Raw genomic sequence first — 20,649 nt, 5'->3', positions numbered from 1 at the left:
CGCCATCAGATACCACAGAGGCCACATGGGCAGGCGGGCGGGCGGGTCCACAGAGCGGGGCCAAGTGCTCTGTCTCCCTGCAGGTGCCGTGGGGCCTGAGTGGGGGGTAGAGGACCAAGACAAGGGCTGGGCTTGCTGACACTTCCTAGGGTCACCGCAAGGGCGTTTGGATGGGGCCGTAGCCCCTCGGGAATGAAGCCACCGTGGGGTCAGGGCAGATATAAAACAGGAAAGGAGTGAACCAGCAAGAGCCAGAGCACGGCTCATCAAGGACGGGCCGGGAGTGATCCAGCTGTTCGCTCGTCACACACACACGCACGCACACACACACGCACACACACATGCACGCACACACGCACACGCGCGTACACACGCGCACGCACACACGCATGCACACGCGCACGCACGCATGCGCGCACACACACGCACACTGTGGACCTGAGAAAAAAGACACCTACTAAGAAGGGCTCCTGGTGGCTAACTGGGCTTAAATTAAAAAACAAAAACAAAACAGAGCCAGGCAGCCATTTCTGCACAGGAGAAGCTGCATTGAACCGCCTGCCTGCGCTGTTTCTGCCGCCTGAGCTGGCCCTTATAAAGGAGGTCCTGGAATCCATTTCAACCAACAGGATTGAGGCTTTCCCCATCCAATCAGAGCTGCGCAGCTCGGACCGCCCACAGTGGCTCTATTCTGACCAATCAGTACAGTGGCTTTTGGACAATCAAACTGCAAGGATTTGGCGTTCTCATTTGCCTGAGGACAGACTATAGGGACCAGGGGTCGGCATCTGTCTATATAAGCAGCTCCCCTGTGGTTCTGGGAGTGCACTTTCCCTTCCCACCGGGACAGAGCACCTGAGCTGAGCCCACAGCCGGGCTCTTCGGCAGCCAGTGCTGTTGTCACGCGCACACTATGCTGACAGCCCTGCATGTCACAATTGAGCTGTTTGCACTCAATAGTTTCTTTCTTCACTGAACCCAAATTGGGGATTCCTGTTGGCATCGAATTGGTTACAATGACCATTGGTTGACCACACACACACTCACATTCAAGTGCACCCCCACATACAAGCACACATGCTCATGCATGCACACATAATAGGCACATACAAACTCACACATACACACCCCATATACACACTCCTACACATACATGCACGCACATACACATTGACACACACATTCACATACAGACGCATACACACATACATATCCACACACACCTCCCCACACATTAACATACACACATACACACATACACACACATACACACAGGCACACACACTGACATATACATATCCACACACATAGTCACACACATATACACATGTACATGCATACACTTACAAACACATGCTCACATACACACATACCCACTCACATACACACATGCACACATACACATACACACATACACACTTACATACATACCCACATACACATTAACAGATACGCACATACACACGCTCACACACATGCACATACATACACACTCAGATATGCATATACCCATTCACACTCACACATACACATGCACTCACATGAACACTCATACACATTTACTCACATAAACACACACATTCACACACTCACATACACACTCATACACACCTACACACTCACTCGCACACACTCACACACACACACACCATCCAACCATCCACCACACATACCACACCTCCTCGCTCTGGCATGCTTAGAGCAGCCATGGACACAAGCTCAGTGCCATTTCGAAGCCCCTCAGACACCCCTGGAGGGCTGGTCCCTGCTCAGACTGGGCCTTCCAGGCACTGGTGCTGAGAGCTCAGGGTCGCGCTCACATCTTCTACACTCGGTTCTGATATACGTACCATTCGACGTCTGTGATAGACACTCAGGGGCCCTGCCACAACGGGGCCCACTCGACCACGCCTGCAATATCTAGGGAGGGACCCCAATATCATAAATAGCTTCCCAAGAGGCTCCAGCAGGAATCTGGCTTCAGAGCCATAGACCATTATGTGCAGAGAACGGGAAAATGCACTTTTGGAGAAAGCCCCATTTCTCTTTTCCATCTTCCCTGCGCTCCATAAACTCAGGCCTGTCCTTGAAGGGGAGCCGCAGGGGCGTGGCACCCTCAGGAGGGCGGAGGGGAGGAGGGTGGGGCCCTCAACGGCTTTGGGGGGGCACAGCAGATCTCCCCTCCAGGTCTCCAATCACAGTGATCGTGAATGAAGATGCCACTGGTTCCCATCTGCTTCAGCTGAATTGTGTGCCCTCAAATCCATGTGCTGCACCCCTAACCCTCTGTGCCACTATATTTGGAAAGGGGCCTTTAGGGAGGTAATTGTGTCCCGTGAGATCACTAGGGTGGGCCCTCGCCAATGTGATTGGTGTTCTCACACGGAGATGAGGGCAGAGAAGACGGCATCTGCAAGCCATGGCGAGGCCGCAGGGGACCCACCGCCCACACCTGGGCCTTGGACTCCCCTCCTAGGCCTGAGACAGGCACCTTGGCCTGGAGGGTCTGTCCCAGCCTGGGCTGCTAACAGTGGCCTGACCATGGGGGCACATGGCTCCCAGCACTCAGCTGGGAGGACCCTGGGGAGCCTGGTGCACAGGCAGGATGGCTCGACCTTCCAGTGCCGCTGCTCAGCCACCTACAGGCCTCCAAGCCCGTCAGTCCTGGTCCCGGGGAAGCTGGCTGCCCAGGAGCCCAGGCTGCCCAGGCTGCCAGGTGGCAGCTCGTGCCACAGGCTCAGGGACACCCACCTCCACGCTCTGCTGGGGCTCCGCAGGCGCCCTGGGGCTGGTGCTCGCTGGGGCCACTGGCTGTGTCAGGAAACACTCTCCACAGACTCGGCTCTGCCTGCCGCTCTCTGCCTTGAACTCGGAGCACTTCCCACAAATGACCTGCCAGACAGAAGCACCATGACCCTCCCTCCCGCGGACAGAGGCCTGTCCTGGAAGAGGCGGGAAGGGCCACGGCCAGGAGATGGAACAGGTGGACGAGGGGGGGGCCTCTGCAGGCCCTGGGGGCCAGGAGCCTGGGGAGGGCGGAGACCAAGGCTGGGGGCCCCGGGCGACTGCATCACAGGAGGGCTGGGAGGAGGTCTGGGAGGAGTCGTCACAGAGGAGGGCTGGGAGGAGTTGTCACAGAGGAGGACTGGGAGGAGGGCTGGGAGGAGGCGTGAGCATGGCTGCCCGGCCCCACTGCCCAGCTCACCGCCCCACACAGCTTGCAGTGGTGCCTCCTCTTGGTGATGGAGTTGAACGTCTCGCCACAGCCCTTGCAGCTCTGCTTCTCCTTGTCCCGCCTGATCTTGGAGGACCCCCTCTTGGGCTCGAGCTGTGGGAGACACACGGCGCAGTCAGCCCCCAGCACACGTAGGGGGGGCTGTAGGATGCATGGGCAGCACCCACAGGGGAAAACACTGATGTAGACAAGGGAAGGAAGCAGGAGACCGTGGCCATGGCTGCCCGCCTCTCCCCTGTCACACAGTGAGGCTCTCAGTGATCCGGACTCCATGCTGGGATGCTGGCCAGGGACTCCGCTACCGGAGGCCATGCTGAGAGAGACGGTGGCTGTCTGCACAGAGGTCCCAGTGAAGGACTGGGTGTCTGTCCTGAGCATCGGCTACACGGCACTCACGCCCCTACTCTATCTTCACTGGGCCCTGGAGCTTGGCACACACTCCTCACGGCACACGCGTGGCAGTGCAATCCCTGGGGCTGACAAGTGGATTTCCAGCTTCCAGAGCCCGGAGAATGAATGCCTGTGTAGGTCACAGGTCTGTGGTATTTTGTTACAGAGCTTGAGCTGACTAATACTGAGACCTGGGTTCAAATTTTGACTGTGCTTCCAAGCTGTGTGGTCCCCACTCACCGTCCCCCCAGCCCCCATGGGCCCCACCATGTGATGCTTGCACAGAATGGCACAAGGTGCCCAGGGGCAGGCTGGCTCCTCCTAGGCTCAGATTCCCTCCATGTCATAACCCCCTGCCCCATGGACACTGGGAGTCAGACAGCCCTGGGCTCCTCTCACTTTATCCCACAGAGGCCCTGCTAAGGGGAGAATGGGCATCACAATCACTGTAAGCAAAACCAATGCTTCTCAGAACAACCAAGATGGCGGTGTAGGTAAACGCCGGTACTCACCACCTCCCACAACCACATCAAAATTACAACTAAAATACAGAAGACCATCATCCAGAACTGCCTGAAAGCTGGCTGAATGGAAGTCTTACAACCAGAGAAAGAAGAAAGCACATGGAGGCTGATAGAAGGAGTGGATGCTTGGACCGAGCTGGTCTGGCACCCACGTGTGCCACTTTTTTAATCGGGAGGGAGAGCATGTATGCAGAGCTCCTCCTCTCCCCCCATGAGGAGCAAGGGGTCCAAGACCCCAGCCCAGGGTCCCAGAGCTGAGAAGAGAAGCCCCCATAACTTCAGGCTGTAAAAACCAATGGGGATTGAGGCTCAGAGACCCAGGTGTTTCTCTTAAAGGGATAGCGCACTTACAAGGTATCTCTTCCTCTGAACTCCAGCACCAGGGCAAAGCTCTGGGGGACCCAGATACATAAGAGGTGACATTAGGGCAGGGACTTGGGAGTGGCTTTCTCCCAGACAAGGGTGCTCGTAGGGGTCATTGTTCTTGTGCTGGGACCTCCTGTGTCACAGAACTGACTGGCAGTCATCTATGAGTCTCCATCAGCCTGGAGCACACTGTTTGCTCCGCCCTGGGAATTCCCTGAGACCCTGACCCATCCAATTTGCAGCCCCATCCAAGCTGTTTGTAGTGGCTTTTGCATATTAATGGTCTGTCCTTGCTCATACTTCAGACTTTGCTAAAATCTCTCAAACAAGCTGCAGCTGGTGACAGCATGCCCCAAACGTATCAATAAAAGGTCCAAGACCTGGCATTAGCACCAGCCTGCTTTGCTTCACAGCCAGGCCTCACCTGGGAACCTCCAAGCCCAATATTAATAGTAAATAGCAGCCGTCTGCAGATCCCTCTGTAGCTCCTGACAGGTGGCCCCAGGCAGTGGCTGACTTTGCACCTCCCTGGAGACTCAAGAGCCAGTGCACCCAGTGGTCAGTTTCAGACCACACCAGATTACGACTCTACACATCAATAAGTGACACACTCAAGGGCCAGACTCAGTGAGCACCAAAGCGCCACTGAAGCAAGTCTTGCTCCATAGGGGTGTTCCCTGCCAAGTAGCTCTCCCACTGTAGTCACAGCTGGTCCTCACAGCCAATTGGCCTGGAGGTCAATTCCTCACAGTGACACCAACAACAATCAAGGCTCAACTACAACAAGACCGTGCACACAGCCCACAAAGGGGTGCACCTAGTGCCCACCTCAAGTGATTGTGGAGGCTGAGCCACTGGTCCCTATAGGACACCTACTACACAAGGCCACTCTACCAACTCAAGGAGACATAGCAGCTCTCTCCAATACATAGAAACAAACACAGGGAAGCAGCCAAAATGCAGAGACAAAGAAACATGTCACAAATGAAAGAAATGGAAGAAAGCAAACTACTAGATATAGAGTGCAAAAACCACAGTTATAAGGTTTCAAGGATCTTAATGAGAGCTTCAAGGGACTTAGTGAGACTTTCAAGGATCTTAGTGAGAATGCAAAAAAAAAAAAAAAAAAAAAAAAAAAAAAAAAAGAAAGGAAAAGAACCAGTCAGAAGTTAAGCATTCGCTGACTGAAATAAAGAATAATTTACAGGGATTCAACAATGGAGTAGAGGATTCTGAGAATGAAATCAACAACTTGAAATATGAAGAAGCAAAAAAAATCCAATCAGAAGAGCAAAAAGAAAAAAGAACCCCAAAATATGAAGAAAGTGTAAGGAGCTTCTGGGACAACTTCAAGTGTACCGACATTCACATGGGGGTGCCAGAAGGAGACGAGAGAGAGCAAGATATTGAAAACCTATTTAAAGAAATAATGACAGAAAATGTTCCCTACCTGGTGAAAGCACAGAGTCCCAAACAAGAGAAACCCAAAAGAGACCAACACCAAGAAACATTATAATTAAAATGCCAAGGGCTAAAGACAAAGAGAGAATCTTAAAAGCAGCAAGAGAAAAGCAGTTAGCTACCTACAAGGGAGTGCCCATACAACTGTCAGCTTTCTCAGCAGAAACTATATAGGCCAGAAGGGAGTGGCAAGAAGTATTCAAAGTGGTGAATAGCAAGGACCTATAACCAAGATTGCTCTACCTAGCAAAGCTATCATTTAGAATTGAAGGTCAGATAAAGAGCTTCACAGACAAGAAAAAGCTAAAGGAGTTCATCACCACCAAACCAGTATTACATGAAATGCTGATGGGTATTCTTTAAGAAGAGGAAGAAGGAGAAGAAAAAGAAAAAGATAAAAAATATGAACAATAAAAAGGCAATATTGATATTTATCTATCAATAATTGAATCTAAAAATCTAAATAAACAAATAAGAAATCTAATGAACAGAATAAACTGGTAAATAAAATAGAATTAGAGGCATGGAAATAGAAAAGACTGATGAATCTCAAAGGGAAGAGGGTTGGGGGGTCAGGAAGAGATTAAACAAAGATCTTATATGCATATATGCATTACCTACAGACACAGACAATAGGGTGGCGAAGGCCTGTGGGTGTCCTCCCCAGCCACCTCTGGCCTTGTCTGCCAGCCACACTGAGCCCTCCCCTATCAGGGCTCCTTCCCTGGAGACATCTCTCAGAACTGCTGGGGCCTGTGGTGCGGAGCGGGAGGGAGGGGTGAGCCCCAGAGAAAGGAAGAGGGTGGAGGCAGCCAGGCTGTTTGGGATGCTAGGGGAGGGGCTCACGCAGCAGCAGCACCGGGAAGAGGCCCTGCACCCACAGGGGGTCTGGCCTGGGAGGGGATGTTTCTATGCTCCTGCACAGAGCACAGAGCGAGAAGGCTCTGGGCTCAGGCCCCCTGCGGGGCTTCCTGGTGGGGCTTAACTTCTCGTAGGAGAGAGGAGCTTGCAGGGACTGTGTCTGAGAACCCCAGGATCAGACCAGCACCCCACAAATGAGCTTACTCTTCCTCTCCAAATATGCTAAGAAAAAGCTTATGCCTGGCATCTTGTAGCAAAGATCATTCTTTTTTGGGTGTCAGAATTAAGGCCCACTTTTGAGTGCCTCCTACAACGTCACTGAGTCTTGCCCCGAGACGCAGAGCTGCACACCGTGGCTGGGCCACACGCAGCCGGGCCACGTGCAGCCAGGCCACGTGCAGCCGGGCCACACGCAGCCGGGCCACACGCAGCCGGGCCACGTGCAGCTGGGCCACGTGCAGCTGGGCCACACGCAGCCGGGCCACACGCAGCCTGGCCACGCGCAGCCTGGCCACGCGCAGCCGGGCCACACGCAGCCGGGCCACACGCAGCCGGGCCACACGCAGCCGGGCCACGTGCAGCTGGGCCACGTGCAGCTGGGCCACACGCAGCCGGGCCACACGCAGCCTGGCCACGCGCAGCCTGGCCACGCGCAGCCGGGCCACGCGCAGCCGGGCCACGCGCAGCCGGGCCACACGCAGCCGGGCCACGTGCAGCTGGGCCACGTGCAGCCGGGCCACACGCAGCCGGACCACACGCAGCCTGGCCACGCGCAGCCGGGCCACACGCAGCCGGGCCACGTGCAGCTGGGCCACGTGCAGCCGGGCCACGCGCAGCCGGGCCACACGCAGCCGGGCCACGTGCAGCTGGGCCACGTGCAGCCGGGCCACACGCAGCCGGGCCACACGCAGCCGGGCCCCACAGGCCGTCGGCTGCTGCTTGTTTGTTCGTACTGGGGCCCAGCCCCAAATTGGGTGGGTAAAGGGCCCGGAACAAGGAGACCTGGACTGTGACCTGGAGCCCCTGGAAGGCTGAGCCCCGGACAGGAGGAGGTGGAGCCTGTGCGCCACTGGCCCAGCATGGCCATCGCCCCACAGCTCTACTGGTCAAAGCCTGGCTCAGGCAGAGCCACCTTCTCACCCATCAAAGGAGGGGGCGGCCAATCGGAGGGGTCCCTTCCACCTAGAACATTCCCTGAGGGGGCCCCACACACCCCGCCCACCTCTTGCTCCTCTCTCCGTGCCTTGGGTCCCCCTGACACGCAGCCCAAGGGGCTGCACTGCACCACATCCAGGGCTCAGCCCCTGTGCAGCCACCTGGCCCTTTAAATACAGTTCCACATGTTGTGACCCAACCATAAAATTATTTTTGTTGCTACTTCATAACTTTAATGTTGCTACTGTTATGAATCGTAATGTAAATATCTGATATGCAGGATGGTCTTAGGCGACTCCTCTGAAAGGGTCGTTCGACCGCCAAAGGGGTCGCGACCCACAGGTTGAGAACCACTGCAGCTGTTCCAGGAAGGAGCCTGGCAGTGCCTCCTGCCTGCACTGCCCGGGCTGAGGAAGGTGAGCAGGCTCAGGATAGGGGTCTTGGGCACATGCCTCCCTGGACCCATCCTCCTGGGCCCAACAGACTGGTCAGATGCTACCTCCAAGAAGCCTTCCCTGATAGCACCCCTCAGGCCCTCCTGACAGGGCCCCTGCCTGCCCGAAACCCCTGTCCATGGGATGACCTTTCCTCTCTGGACGGTGGAGCCCTTTAGGGTGGAACTGCCTCGTTTCACATTGATTCAGCACATACCACACAAGGAGAAGAGCTCAGGTCTCCAGAGCTCAGCTGGGACCTCCACCCACCCGAGGACACCCACATTCAGGTCCCAGTGGCCCCCCAACCTTCCCCGAACAGGCCAGGATCATCACTGTGGGGACCTGCTCACACACAGGTCACTATGGTCTGAACTCACCCTTCAGGCCACCCTAGTTAGACCCAAGTGTCCACCTCCTGCCTCTGCTGGGGTCACTCACCTCTGCAGCACCCCCTCTGTTGTCGGCGGCCACCACAGGCTCCTCAAAGCTGGCACTCGTCGTCTGAAAGGGACAGAGACAGTTGGCAGAGTGGAGGCTCGGCCACATGCCAAAGTCCAGGGCAGCATTGGGATCAGCCCAGACCTGCACCTGACCATCAGCCCTGCAGTGAGCAGCCCTGGTTCCAGCTCCTCCCTCAGGTGTCCTTGTAGAGAGCTCTGCACCTGCCCGTTTTCTTTCAAAATAATCCAGAAGCAGAAAAAAGCGAGCAGATTTAATGCAAATATTAAGTAGATAGCGAGGTGGCCTGCAGGCCGAAGTTTGGCCGCAGAAAAGGGTGCCACCTGGCGTCTGGGTCTCGGGGCTGCTGGCCAGGCTGGCAGGGCACCCAGCAGCTTCAGGACACCCAGGGGGCAGCCTCACTCTGCAGCCCAGGCAGAGGCTGTGCCGAAGCCCCAGGTGGCCCCCAAGGGACAAGGGGTGGCTACAGCCCTGACCCCACCGCCAGGCCCAGGCGTCCTGTGTGGGACAGTGAGCAGCCCACAGCGCTGCCTCCCGCTGCGGCCCCACCGGGGCCACCTGGCCTGGAGGCACAGTGGTCCCCGGAGGTACTCGGTAGAGAGTGGGCAGACGTCAGCTGTCCACCAGCCCTGGCCCTGGGCATGAGGATAACTCCGGATGGGGGCAGCCTCCCTTCCTGACGCCAGCCCTGGGCGCAGGCTGGGCAGCGTGCTGGGCACTGGCTCCCGCAGCCACATGCCCACCCAGGCGCCTCCCGCACAGCCCCCGGCTCGGGCACTCACAGGGGGCTCTGGAGTCTGGGAGGGGTCCTCGTCTTGGCTGAAGGCGGCGCTGAAGGCCTTGAAGGTCTGGCTGTTCTGTTTATGCTTCGAGATGGTGGCTTCGATGACCTGGAGCAGGCAGGGCACAGGCCTCAGCGGTGCCCACAGCATCCTGTGCGCCCACGTCCCGACCCTGCACACGGGAAGCGCCCCCTGACAGGAGGAAGTGAGGCCCTGGGACGTGACCGACAGCAGCCGGGCCTTCCACCCGCACCGTCCGGTGCCACAGTGCAGCGGGCTCCTCGCGTGGTGCTCCCAGCCACGGATGCTCTCTGTGGGTGTGAGGCCTGCTCCCTTTCCTGCAGTCCATTTCCACTTGATCTCTGACTTGCCTTCTCTCCCGCCCAGATACTCTTCTACGCATTTTGGAAGCCACAGTCTCTAACAATTAGGGTTTGGCCTGGCCTGGCCACTCCAGGCTCCCTGTGCTGCCCCGGGTCTGCCCACCTCCCAGCTGTCGCCCCTGGAAGCACAGGCTCCACCCTGTGAGCCCCACCCCTCGTCCTGCCCTGCCTGCCAGGCCGTGGAGAGGGCAGTGTGGCCCCTCCCCAGAGCCAGCAGACAGCAGACGTCCACCCCCAGGGGAGGGCACCTCCCTGATGCCCACCTCCAGGCACACCCAGGGTGCGGGGCAGGCGGATATATGTTTTTCATTGATTTCAGAGAGGAAGGGAGAGGGAGAGAAAAACATCCATGATGAGAGAGAATCATTGGTCAGCTGCCTCCTGCACGCCCCACACTGGGGATGGAGCCCGCAACCTGGGATGTATCCTGACCGGGAATGGAACCATGACCTCCTGGTTCATAGGTCGATGCTCAACCACTGAGCCACGCTGGCCAGCTCTTTATGTTTCTCTATTTACCGGGGGGACAAAGCAAGCACATCGAAAGTCTTGTGGTGTCTAAAGGTGCTTATGAACTTGGTCACTCCACCACTTCAAGGCAGACAGGTAGGGCACGGCCAGGGGCTACTCAAGCCTTTGTTCCAACAGGAAATGGCCATACTGCTCAAGAATTAGGTGACTTTAGGAGCTTCACCTGAATCCATTCTTTCTTCTCCTCTTCCGTCCTAGGAGAAACAGAAACAGGTTTTATGACTTCAGCTTTGGATCCTGAGTAACCGCCTGATTCCTCCCCACCCTGCCGCCATGCCCGAGCCGCACACTGTCTCCAAGGGCAGTTTCAGACCCAGAAGACGGCCCGCAGGGCTCCAGGACACTGGCCAGAGGGGGTCAGGTAGAGTCACGTGGGTCAGATGGGGTCAGGTGTGAACAGGTGGGGTAGGTGTGACCAGGTGGGGTCAGGGATAGTCACATGGGTCACATGGGGTCAGGAGTGTCTGGGGTGGGCAGGTGTGGAGTGCAGAGGCCTCTGCAGTGGAGGTGAGGCAATGCCTCCTGGACACAGTGGATTATCCCCAAGGCCCTGGGTGGGAGGAAGGGCCTCCCACACTTTGTCACCAGTCAGAGCACAGCCTGGCACGGCCCTCCACGGTGGTGTGACAACAGCTACCGGCCCCGAAAGCAGACGTGCTGCCCTATGGCCCACAGTTCTGTGTCAGGACCCCACCTGGCAGGCCTAGCGCACCTGCACCTCACCTGGGGCAGGTGCTGTGGCCAGACCCCGTGGAGCCTGGGGCCCGCCAGAGAGCCAGGCAGTGACCATTGGGAAGCATTACGCCCTTTAGGAAAGGTGCTCTGACGGAGATGATTTCTGATAAATTAAGTGAAAAAGGCAAGATGCAGAACAGGCTATACAGTAAACAGCCATTTGCGACTTTAAAAGTAGATACACGTGTGTGAGCACAGAGACCCTGCGGGCGTGTGAGGGGTGGGAAGGGTGCCCCCTGGGGGGTGGGGAGGGGGCTTATCCTGCATGGACTCCCCTCATTCAGGTACGGCCTAAACCACAAATAAATGAATAAAAAAAAAACACACGGCAAGGTGGTCTGGTTTGGAAAGAGAAGCCGCCGGCCGAAATTCCCGGCCAAGGACTGCGTTCACAGGGCAGCGACGGCTGCGCAGCTGAGCCTACCGGGCGCGCAGCTCCAGGGCCCGGCTCCTTCCCGTGAGGGTGAACGTGGGGGCTGCTGGCGGCTTGCTGGTGTCCTGCACCTACAGGACGCGCCGAGGACAGAACGGAGCCGTCACCGAGGGCCTGCACTGCCCCCCCCCGCCCCTCTCCCCCACGGAGGCCTTCTGAGTGAAGGCTGCCACCACCGGCAGGTCTGACGCGGGCGAGCCAGGACCTCTCCCCCCAGCCCACCTGCCCCGCGCCCTGGACCAGCTGAGCCCGTCCCCACCAAGGAACCCACAGCAGGAGGAGAGGGGGAGAGTGCCCATGCCAGCAGGAGTGCCTGGCTCCGGGGGGCCCTCAGCGTGACCTGCAGACCAGGGCCCGCGCTCGGGGCAGGGCCGGGCTGCTCAGGGGGGCGCACAGGGGGCCGCTGCTCTAACACACCCAGTGGATCACACACTGACTTTCTTTTTCTTTCTTTTCTTTTTTTACAGGGAAACACTAGTTTCTTCTAACTATGGTCATTAGTTGGTCATTACTTTGAATGGTATTTCTTAAACCTGGATTCAGAGAATTTCAAAGTAAGAAGAATTCTTTTGTACCACTAGGGCAAAACTTCCCTTTCTAGAACGGATCAAATACTTGGATTTGGCCATTATGTTTGAGCTCCTACCGATCCACAGCCTTGCGCTGCCGCCCCGGCTCAGGCGCAGGCCCTGGAGCCTCACGGGGCCGGAGCTGGGGCGGGAGACGGGAGCGTGGACGGGTCAGGCACCCACCTCGACTTCACCTGTGGCGCTGTCAGGGGGCCCTGAGCACTGACCGCACAGGGGCCAGGGGCCAGCCAAGGTCCCGGGCCACCCTTCAGCTGTGAGCGTGAGCCCCACAGGACCCACCCTGGCAGGCGGGCCAAGCAGAGGGACGGGATCCTGCCCACGGGCCCAGGACGCCAGGCCCGGCAGCTCGGGGCAGCCCCGCTGTGCCTGGGTCACGGACAGAGCAGAGGCTACAGAAGCGGGCCAGTGCCGGCTGCACAGCGGGGACCAGAGCCGTGTCCCCAGCCCTGCTCTGTGCCTGGGGGGGTGGGGGGGTGGCGGGGGCTCACCCACCTGGAGGTCGGAAATGTCCATCTTCTCCCGGACGCTGAGCTTCTGGCCCAGGAGCCGCGGTTTGGGCGCGCAGTAGAGGACCAGGCTGTTGAACTTCCACAGGGACAGCAGGGTGAGGGCAGGCTGCGGGCCTCAGAGAAGGCTGGGCAGGGGCAGGGCAGGGGCAGGGCTGGGGGCGGGCTGGGGGCGGCAGGGCTCACCAGGAAGAGGTGGCGGTCCTGGGCGGCGCCCGTCTTGGCTGACAGCTTCTGGATGGGGCCCTCCTTGACCAGCTCGTTGGCCGGGTTGACCACGGCCTCCTCCCCGCCCAGCTGCTCGTACACTTCCAGAAGCCTGTGCATTTTCTCCTGCGGGACAGGCAGGCGGCTGAGCGGCCCGCGTGGCTGCGCTGCCCCCTCCGCGAGCCCGAGAGCCCGGCCGCCCTCTGTCTGCCTCCCATCTCCCGCTGGCCCACGGCTGGCTGGTGGCAGCATGACCCACCAGTGCGCCAGGGCTGCGATGGGAGAGTCGGCGACTGTGCCCCAGCTCTGAGCCAAGAGGCCCTGGGCCCTGGCCTGTCACTCCCATGGGGCCTGAGCCAGGAGTGAGGGGCCCTGGCCTGTCACTCCCATGGGGCCTGAGCCAGGAGTGAGGGGCCCTGGCCTGTCCCTCCCACGGGGCCTGAGCCAGGAGTGAGGGGCCCTGGCCTGTCCCTCCCACGGGGCCTGAGCCAGGAGTGAGGGGCCTGACCTGTCACTCCCACGAGGCCTGAGCCAGGAGTGAGGGGCCCTGGCCTGTCCCTCCCACGGGGCCTGAGCCAGGAGTGAGGGGCCCTGGCCTGTCCCTCCCACGGGGCCTGAGCCAGGAGTGAGGGGCCCTGGCCTGTCCCTCCCACGGGGCCTGAGCCAGGAGTGAGGGGCCCTGGCCTGTCCCTCCCACGGGGCCTGAGCCAGGAGTGAGGGGCCTGACCTGTCACTCCCACGGGGCCTGAGCCAGGAGTGAGGGGCCCTGGCCTGTCACTCCCATGGGGCCTGAGCCAGGAGTGAGGGGCCTGACCTGTCCCTCCCACGGGGCCTGAGCCAGGAGTGAGGGGCCTGACCTGTCCCTCCCACGGGGCCTGAGCCAGGAGTGAGGGGCCCTGGCCTGTCCCTCCCACGGGGCCTGAGCCAGGAGTGAGGGGCCTGACCTGTCCCTCCCACGGGGCCTGAGCCAGGAGTGAGGGGCCCTGGCCTGTCACTCCCATGGGGCCTGAGCCAGGAGTGAGGGGCCTGACCTGTCCCTCCCACGGGGCCTGAGCCAGGAATAAAGGGGGAGTGCAGTAGAGGCAGCAGCACCCGAGGGACCCCGACCCACATGCAGTGCTGACCCACACACTGCAGCAGCCTCTGCCCTGGAGCCTGAGTTATCTCAGCCTGCAAACTTCAGGAGCAGACTGGTTGGCCAGCCCTTGTGCTTTTGGTACAGAAACAGATGGTACATGTGGGTGCGGGGACAAGAAGGGAACTGGCATTGAGAGCGAGGAGGACCAGGAGGGTAGGGCTGAAGGGCTTTGTATGGACCGGGGGGCTGGGTGCGCACCTGGGTGTACTGGGGGCTGGGTGCGCGCCTGGGTGTACTGGGGGCTGGGTGCGCGCCTGGGTGTACTGGGGGCTGGGTGCGCACCTGGGTGTACTGGGGGCTGTGTGCGCACCTGGGTGTACTGGGGGCTTGGTGAGCACCTGGTGTACTGGGGGCTGGGTGTGCGCCTGGGGTGCACCGATGGGCTGGGCAGATACCTGGCATGTGGGAGAGCTGGTCTGCACTTGGGAGGCAGTTGCAGGCCAGGAGGGTTCTGAACAAAGAATGACAACATAGGTGCCCCTGGGAAATCTCTGAGTGGAGAAGGGTGGGCCAGAGGCCAGGGTTCTGACTGGTGGCTTGGGGAGGCTGGGGAGGTCTGTGGCCGAGGCTGAGGGTAGGCGGGGAGGGATGAAGGCATGAGGAGCCCAGTGAGCACACACTGATCATTCCCTAGTGCCACCCCTGGGCGCTCACTGGGCCTCCACCAGAGCCGCCCATGCTCACACCTGGTGGGTGGAGGCCTCCCCGGACTTGGGGGGAGGGATGCCATGCGGCAGGCATGGCCCAGGTGGGACGGAGGCCCCACAGCAGGTGGGACGGAGGCCACCCAAAGCGGAGGGCTTGCCCATCCCCCTCCGAGATGTAGGCCCAGGAAGCTGCCCGCTGTCCACAGTCCATTCTGCAGAGCAGCTTCCCCCTTCCCCAGACTCAGTTTTGGGTAGGAAAAGGGGGGTTAGATTTTAAAAGCCCCAGAGTAAAGTATGGCCTGTTGATGGTTGTCATGGGCACCCTCCAGGGACCTGGCCCCAGACCCAGACCCGGGAGCAGACGGGGAATGAGGATGCAGGACGTAGACCACACACAGAGCTGTCCCAACCCAAGCCGCCCACCCTCAATCTCACCTTTGAGAAAACTGGGATTTAAAAAGGTATTTCACTTCCTTTTTTCTCTCAAAAAACAACAGTGCCCTGCAGAATAGTATTGGCTGTAAACTGACTGAAAGGACAAGCGCAGCAGCAGTGCACGCAGCCAGGTCTCAGGGGTGGAACACAGGCACGGGCTGGGCGGGACGCGGCCGCCGGAGAGCGCGGTGTGCGGGCCAAATGGGACAGAGCCGCGAGTCCCAGGGCCGGCGAGGGCTCCACGCCCCGCGAGCCCCTTACACAGAGGTGCTCGCTCAGCAAGGCTGCATGTGGAGGAAAGGTCACCCTGGGGCAGAGCCCGGGACGGGGTTGGAGCCTGAGAGGAGACCCCAGGGCACTGGTGGCTCCCTCGGCCGGGAGGACACAGTGCAGAGGCAGCTGCTGGGAGCCAGGCCGAGCCCTGGCACCTGGATCTGGGCCTCCAGAGTGCGAGACGTGTGCTGTGTGAGCTGCCCCGCCGGTGGGTTTGTCACAGCCCCTGACCTGGCCGGCAGGTGAGTGGACGAGTGAGTGAATGGAAGTGAGGGAACCTGTGCCCGGTCCTGTTCTCCTTCCCACCGTGATTTAGCCCCCGAACAGCCAGTGAGACAGCTCTGCCAGGGACTGTGTTTACAGACTAAGGCACGGAGCGCTGAACACCTGCCGACGGTCACCGAGCTCACGGGCAGCCTGTCTAGTTAGTGCTCAGCAGGGCCCGGTCTGCCCTGAGGGACATGTGGGAGCGTGTGCATGCTGATGGAGCCCACCTGGGGACAGGCGTGTGTGTGTGTGTGTGTGTGTGTGTGTGTGCTCACTGATGGAGCCCACCTGGGGACAGGCGTGTGTGTGTGTGTGTGTGTGTGTGCTCACTGATGGAGCCCACCTGGGGACAGGCGTGTGTGTGTGTGTGTGTGTGTGTGTGCTCACTGATGGAGCCCACCTGGGGACAGGCGTGTGTGTGTGTGTGTGTGTGTGTGTGCTCACTGATGGAGCCCACCTGGGGACAGGCGTGTGTGTGTGTGTGTGTGTGTGTGTGCTCACTGATGGAGCCCACCTGGGGACAGGTGTGTGTGTGTGTGTGTGTGTGTGTGTGCTCACTGATGGAGCCCACCTGGGGACAGGTGTGTGTGTGTGTGTGTGTGTGTGTGTGCTCACTGATGGAGCCCACCTGGGGACAGGTGTGTGTGTGTGTGTGTGTGTATGTGTGTGTGTGTGTGCTCACTGATGGAGCCCACCTGGGGACAGGTGTGTGTGTGTGTGTGTGTGTGTGTGCTCACTGATGGAGCCCACCTGGGGACAGGTGTGTGTGTGTGTGTGTGTGTGTTTCTGTGTGTGTGCTCACTGATGGAGCCCACCTGGGGACAGGTGTGTGTGTGTGTGTGTGTGTGTGTGTGCTCACTGATGGAGCCCACCTGGGGACAGGTGTGTGTGTGTGTGTGTGTGTTTCTGTGTGTGTGCTCACTGATGGAGCCCACCTGGGGACAGGTGTGTGTGTGTGTGTGTGTGTGTGTGTGTTTCTGTGTGTGCGCTCACTGATGGAGCCCACCTGGGGACAGGTGTGTGTGTGTGTGTGTTTCTGTGTGTGCGCTCACTGATGGAGCCCACCTGGGGACAGGTGTGTGTGCTCACTGATGGCACTGCCCCCCACTTCTCCCTGCCTCACATTGAGGGGCCCTCACACCGTCCGGGGTCCCCTCCCACTCACCGTTTTCCGGATGGCGGCGTTGGAGTGGCTGGCGGCTGTGGAGATGAGCTCCAAGGACTCTGCAGGAGGAAGCGTGGCTCAGGGCGCCAGCGGCTCCACACCCCCTGGACCCGCGAGGCTGTGGACCTGCCCTGCCCTGCCTGGCCCACGGGTGGGGCCTGCTCTAGAGGCCTGGCTCCTGGGGAGGCAGGGATGCGGCCCTGCAGACAGACCTGGCTTGCTGGGCCTGGGGGGCGCGCACCTCGTCCCATGGGTGCGCCCTGCCCTGTGTTGTGTGCCGGCCGTTGTGCTCGGGCCAGGAGTGACCGGCCCCCAGCGAGGCCCTCCCTGAGCCCAGGCACTTAGCGCCTCCCAGGACCCTGTCCCCACACTGCGCACACCATGGGCCTCCTCCATCTCCAAGACCCTCGGTCGCCTCCCAAATGTTCCGGGGCACTTGGAGCTCTCTCCCTCCCAGTCTGTCTGTGTCCCTGTGGCTGTCTCTCCCCGCCGCCCAGGACCCGTGGCCTCGGGGCTTGCTCACTCTCCGCGTCCCGCCGGTCCGGGGCGTCTGCCGGGAGCCGCTTCAGATAGTCCTTGAGCAGCAGCTCGTAGCGGGGGACCCTCTGCACGGGCTCCAGCATGTGGTGTTGCAGCGTCAGGCTCCCGCACACGTCCTGCTTCTGTGGGACAGAGGGCACCACGTCGGGTAGGGGCCCCCACCGCCTCCAGGAGCTGCCCGAGGCCTGGAGAGGCGGAGCAGTGGTGCCAGGAGGACCCAGGCCGCCACCTGGCTCCTGCACCTCGCCCTGGGGGAGGACAGAGACCCCACCTTCCCTCTGAGTGCCGCCCCACCACATTCGCTGGGCCTGACTGAGCCCCCCCCCCCAGGAAGTCAGGAGCTTCCCCACCCCCCGAGGGAAGCCCGGGGTCCGGCCTGGCCTCCTCCCCAGGACGCTGTGTGGGTGGGACGAGGTGCTCCCCGGCTCCCCCTCTTTCCTCAACACAGCCCTCCCTCTGGCCTCAGCACCTCCTCCAGACCAACCACAAGTGTGAGCGCTGTCCTCTGGCTGTCCCGGGCACCTGCACTCCCGCCCCCCCCCCCAGTCCCCCGCCACCCCACGCCACCCCCCACGTGGAAAGGAGCTTGGAGGCCGGCACCCTGGGGGGCTGGCAGCACCTGAACTGCAGGAGCACCCCGGCAGTGGGCAGTTGGAGATTGTCCCCGGGCAGGACAGGGTGCTCATGGCGTGGAGAACCCGCGGACAAACACAGATGGAGAGACAGTGCGCACACGCGGCTGCTGTCTCCTGCAGAAGTGACAGGGCCAAGGCCGAGAGACGGAGACATGGTAGCAAAGGCGACCGTGGTCCCGGGCTGACATGTGGACCAGGGAATGGAGCACACGGACAACAGGGGACGTCTGCAGGGCTGGGGGACAGCATGGCTGCGCCGCGGGCCGGTGAGCAGGACGCACCGTGCTCACACAGTGGCTACACAGCTGCTACTTGGTCTAAAGGTTCAAAACGAATGACCCCATGTGTGTGGTTGGAAAGACTGTAGAGTAAACAAGACAAAATGTGAAGTTCCCTATTTTTGCAACCTTCCTGTAAAGATGTGAAATTATTTCAAAACAAAAATTTAGACTATGCTTTGGATGGAACCAAGGGACCCTCCAAAGACCACGCCTTCCCTGGTTTGTCCACACGGGTTCTCAGCTGGGGGGCTCCCTGTGCCCAGGCCTCCAGAACACCCCAGCCTCACCCATGAAGGTGCCACACCACAGGGCCTGGGGGCAGGTGGCCTCTGAGGGCCGCAGACCATGCTGCCCTGGGATGGAGCCCCCACCGCGCTCCACCCAGGGCCCAGGTCTGTCCAGGGTGTGGGGTGCAGTGTCCAGCCCGGCTGTGACCCGGACCATGTCTGCCTGTGACATCACATTGGTCATCCCACCCCCGAGGCTGCAGACCCAGGACCTGGCCTGTGGGGTGAGCTGCCCCAGCCAGGAGGGTGCCCTAGGCATCGCCCAGGGCCCGGCCACCACAGCCCAGAGCCTAGAGGCGGCGTGGCCTGGCCTTAGCGGGGAGCTGCACCAGATGGAACCCCATACTGCCTTTTCTTCTCTACTTCCTCAGGATAACCAATCAGATACCAACTGCCCAATGCAAATTAGACAGGTTTCAACTTCCTCAGTTATAGCTTTATGATGATGATGATGATGATGATGATGATGATGATGATGATGAAGTAGAAGAAGAGATGTAGGAAGAGAAAAGAAAACTAACAAACACAGGCATCTGGGCTGTGAGGGCAGTGGAGCCCCGGGAGTTTGGGTCTGTGAGGCTGGGGGTGAGCCCACAGCTCTTCTGGCAACTACGATGCTGCCGGACAGTGGTCAGCCGGACAGTGACTGCTGGCGAGGCCACAGGGGCACACAGGGCAGGGGAGCGCGCTGTGATTTGTGTCCCAGGAAGTGGGGTTTGTTCTCCGTCCGTTGGCCTCGACAGGTGCAGAGCCACGGCACTCACACCACCTAGACCTCCACCCTTGGGGGGCCCTGCTTGGGCCAACCCCAACCCGCCCTGCCACAGGGTGACTGGGCCTGCAGGCCCTGGCAGCACGAGACCCTTGGGGCTGTGGGTCAGCCCCAGGCACAGCTCAGGGAGGCAGAGAAACCTCCGTGGGGAAAGCTGGGAGCACCCAGACATAGTGAGGGGAGGGGGGGCAAGAGGGGTGGAAGGGAGAAGGAAGGAGTCGGGTCCGAGCCCCCTCTCTGGAGAGGGCCAGGGTGCTGAGGGACACGGGAGGCTCGGGGACTCCACATGGGAAGTCACACTGACAGAGGGTCTGGGAAATGCAGAAAGTGTGGAAGAGCCAGGCCAGACCCGTCTGGTCTCCAAGCCCTTGCACGAAGGGTCTCTGGGCCCATTAACCCTCCAGGACATACTAAAGCGTGTGTGTGTGTGTGTGTGTGTGTGTGTGTGTGTGTGCGCGCGCGCGCGCGCTAGTGATGTTAGGGTAAGCAGCTAACTATTCACAAAAATAAAACTAGATTCTTACCTCCTCCCACAGTCCACTGGGAAATTGTTCTGAAATAGCATTTTGTAATTTTTTTTTTTTTTTTAAAATGAAGCCATACATTGGAAGAAAACAATTTCTATAACGTTGGGAGGTGAGAAATGCATTTATAAGCATTACTTTAAAGACTTTTAAGAGCATCACTTTATTTTAAAAAATTGGCAAATATGGCTAATTAAAAACCAAAACTTTTGTATAGAAAACATCAAAAAGCTAAAAAGTTTTTAAAAATCAATAGGAAAAAATCATTTGTAACACATATGACAGATGGCAGTTAACATTCTTAACAGAAACCTCATGAATCCACACAAAAAAGGCGCCACAGCAGGAGACAGCAGCAGCCAGAGGCGAACAGACTTTGCAGGAGAGGAAACGCTTAGCAGCACCTTCCTAACTGCCTGGCTAGCCGCCCGAGGCCCACAGCCCCGGGCTCAGGTCTGTCCACAGCAGCCGGACACAGCGCAGATCGCACACCTCTCTAGCCACGGTGTCCCCACTGGGGGCATAAGAAGGATGATATGTCTCTGGGAGTTAGTCTGTGAATCCAAGTGTCCACAGCACATCTGGACACATCCTGCCATGGCCCCGAGTCCTCCACGTGGAGACCAGCAC

At 59.4% G+C, this 20,649-nt stretch overlaps 1 protein-coding gene across 2 annotated transcripts in view; it reads right to left on the bottom strand.

The window, feature by feature from the left end:
• Positions 1–20,649, bottom strand: part of FGD3 (FYVE, RhoGEF and PH domain containing 3) — a 40,125-nt gene that overhangs the window by 1,100 nt on the left and 18,376 nt on the right. The window contains exons 6-15 of one of the 2 annotated variants that reach the window (XM_059656327.1): positions 17,504–17,642; positions 16,981–17,039; positions 13,035–13,181; positions 12,835–12,927; positions 11,744–11,823; positions 10,748–10,778; positions 9,671–9,778; positions 8,868–8,930; positions 3,206–3,328; positions 2,752–2,892 (exon numbers count right to left, since the gene is read on the bottom strand). In XM_059656327.1, coding sequence (XP_059512310.1) covers positions 2,752–2,892; positions 3,206–3,328; positions 8,868–8,930; positions 9,671–9,778; positions 10,748–10,778; positions 11,744–11,823; positions 12,835–12,927; positions 13,035–13,181; positions 16,981–17,039; positions 17,504–17,642 — 984 coding nt within the window. The remainder of the gene's footprint in view (positions 1–2,751; positions 2,893–3,205; positions 3,329–8,867; positions 8,931–9,670; positions 9,779–10,747; positions 10,779–11,743; positions 11,824–12,834; positions 12,928–13,034; positions 13,182–16,980; positions 17,040–17,503; positions 17,643–20,649) is intronic. The other variant, XM_059656328.1, reaches the window with a different exon arrangement.

Source organism: Myotis daubentonii, chromosome 11 (genome assembly GCF_963259705.1).
Source record: "Myotis daubentonii chromosome 11, mMyoDau2.1, whole genome shotgun sequence".
NCBI classification, from domain to species: Eukaryota; Metazoa; Chordata; class Mammalia; order Chiroptera; family Vespertilionidae; genus Myotis; species Myotis daubentonii.
Note: the sequence above shows the minus strand (reverse complement) of the source record. Positions and strands in the feature narration are given on the sequence as shown.